Source organism: Erigeron canadensis, chromosome 5, assembly GCF_010389155.1.
Source record: "Erigeron canadensis isolate Cc75 chromosome 5, C_canadensis_v1, whole genome shotgun sequence".
NCBI lineage: Eukaryota > Viridiplantae > Streptophyta > Magnoliopsida > Asterales > Asteraceae > Erigeron > Erigeron canadensis.
In genome coordinates, this window is record NC_057765.1 from 31166912 (window position 1) to 31169039 (window position 2128).

At 33.1% G+C, this 2128-nt stretch overlaps 1 protein-coding gene across 1 annotated transcript; it reads left to right on the plus strand.

Moving 5' to 3' along the window:
- Positions 1-1009: 1009 nt before the first annotated feature.
- LOC122601567 (keratin-associated protein 6-2-like) lies at positions 1010-1537 on the plus strand. Its single transcript, XM_043774319.1, has one exon. The coding sequence runs from the start codon at positions 1010-1012 to the stop codon at positions 1535-1537; it is 528 nt and encodes a 175-aa protein (XP_043630254.1).
- The last annotated feature ends 591 nt before the right edge of the window (positions 1538-2128 follow it).

The window sequence follows — 2128 nt, forward strand, 5'->3', positions numbered from 1 at the left end:
CACTCACCGGGCAGCAATAATTATATATAATATCTACTTATAATATCAGCCATTAGTCTTTACTTATTTAACATTATTATTATTATTACTTATATTATTATTATTTTCATGGATATTACAACAATGATATGCAATTTAGCCTCTATATAAATTTTAACCTGACTATTGTGATTACTATTATATAATAATTTGAAAAGAAAATATCATTTTCACATACAACTATATTATTTATCAATGTATGATACATTAATTCAAACAAATAACACACTTTTTTCAACTTCTCTTTTTAAACTCTATTAAAAATCAAAATAACTCAAGATTTTTACTTTATTAATAGAGGATTTTATCTCAAAACTAATGCTTCTAACATAAGTAACATACTTCCAAATAAGAGGCGTATGACAACGATGATGACATTTGTATGTATTTTCTGTTTATTTATATTTTTAAGAACAAAATTACAAATATATCTTTAAAAAATTACATTGTATCAAAATTGGAATGGGGGCAGTTGCCCACACTGCCCCCATTGTGGAGCCGTCCCTGCTCCTACTTAAGGTAGAGAGAATGCTTTCACGTTCAGAGATTGAACATGATCTTTAGCCTTGGTGGACATGAGAATCGAACGTTAACCTCTGTCTACAGATTTAAAGACTCCAATTACATGATCTAACTAGATAGTTTTAAATCAAAGGTAAATTATGAAAAAAATAAAAAAGATACAAATTTTTTTTTTTTGAAAGGCATAAGACTAGCTAATACCCCACTTCACACATTTATGGGGTAGATTAATATGGATTTCTTTGAAAGTCTTGAGTTTCATCCCAGACATGCGTTTAATTTAGGAGTAAAAGTGGATTAGAATGTCATTTAAAAAAAAATACCCATGATTTTTGTGCGATCAGCTCAAGTTCGATTCTTGGCTATGCCTTATAGAGTTTGCTCTTTTGTTTAGTGAGTATAGCATAATTAAAGCCCTTTCACCAAATTTACATATAACGAGCTCTTAATGAAAAATCATGAGACCCGCCCAACTGGTAGTACACCATTCCCCGAAACAAATGCTACTTCGTATAATGATAGAAGTGGTACTCAGGGAGGTGGAAATAATCGTGGGCGTGGACGTCGTTGTGGTCGTGGCCGTGGTCGCGGAGGTGGTCGTGGGCGTTTTAATGGTTGTGGTCGTGGTCGCGGATACGGCCGGGTGGATTCTCGTGGTATTCAATTTAAGCATACGACCAACCACCAAAAAGGGCATAAAAATGGATATAACAATAAGTATGAAAGAGGTAGCCAAGTTAAGGCTAGTGGATGCTATCGTTGTGGAAGCATGGATCATTGGGTGCGTGCATGTCGCACGCCTAAGCATCTTGTGGAGCTTTATGAAAAATCTCTTAAGAAGTGGAAAGGGGCAGAAGTGAATTTTGTTTATGATGATGGAAAAATTGATAGCCCTATTGGTAAAGATTTTGGTGGTCATGAAGATCAAGCTAACACGACACATTTGGAAGTTGGAGATTTTCTTGATAATGAGTGATCCATGGAGCGACACCAACAACAATTTACTTACTTTTATTATTTTAATATTTATTTTTGCATGGATTTTTTTTAGACATTCTTGCACTCTTGTTTGGTATTTTGAACTTGTTTTGGTAAATTGTTTTGTTGGTTGATACTTTATAATAATTTTGGATTTTAGGAAATATTTATTTATATATGTGTTATTTTTGAAGAACATGGATCGTAAGATGCATTTGGCTTTTGATGATGATGGCATGTGTTTAGTGGATAGTGCAACTACACATACAATTCTCAAGAAAAGAGATTATTTTGTTCATTTGAGAATAACTGATGGAAATGTTAACACAATTGCTGGTAGTGCAAAATTGATAAAAGGCTCTGGAAGAGCAAATATAGTATTACCGGGAGGAACACAATTTAAAATTGATAATGCACTATATCCCCCGAGTCTCAAAGAAAGTTGATCAGTTTTAAAGATATCCGTAAAAATGGATACCATGTTGAGACTACAAATGAAGGAGATAATGAATACCTTCACATTACACATACAATAATGGGTAAAAAGCATGTATTAGAGAAATTGCCCAGATTTTCTTCCGGATTATAT

What these genes read in the sequence shown, in the direction of transcription:
- LOC122601567 (XM_043774319.1), top strand. Translation starts at nt 1,010, where the DNA reads ATGAAAAATCATGAGACCCGCCCAACTGGTAGTACACCATTCCCCGAA.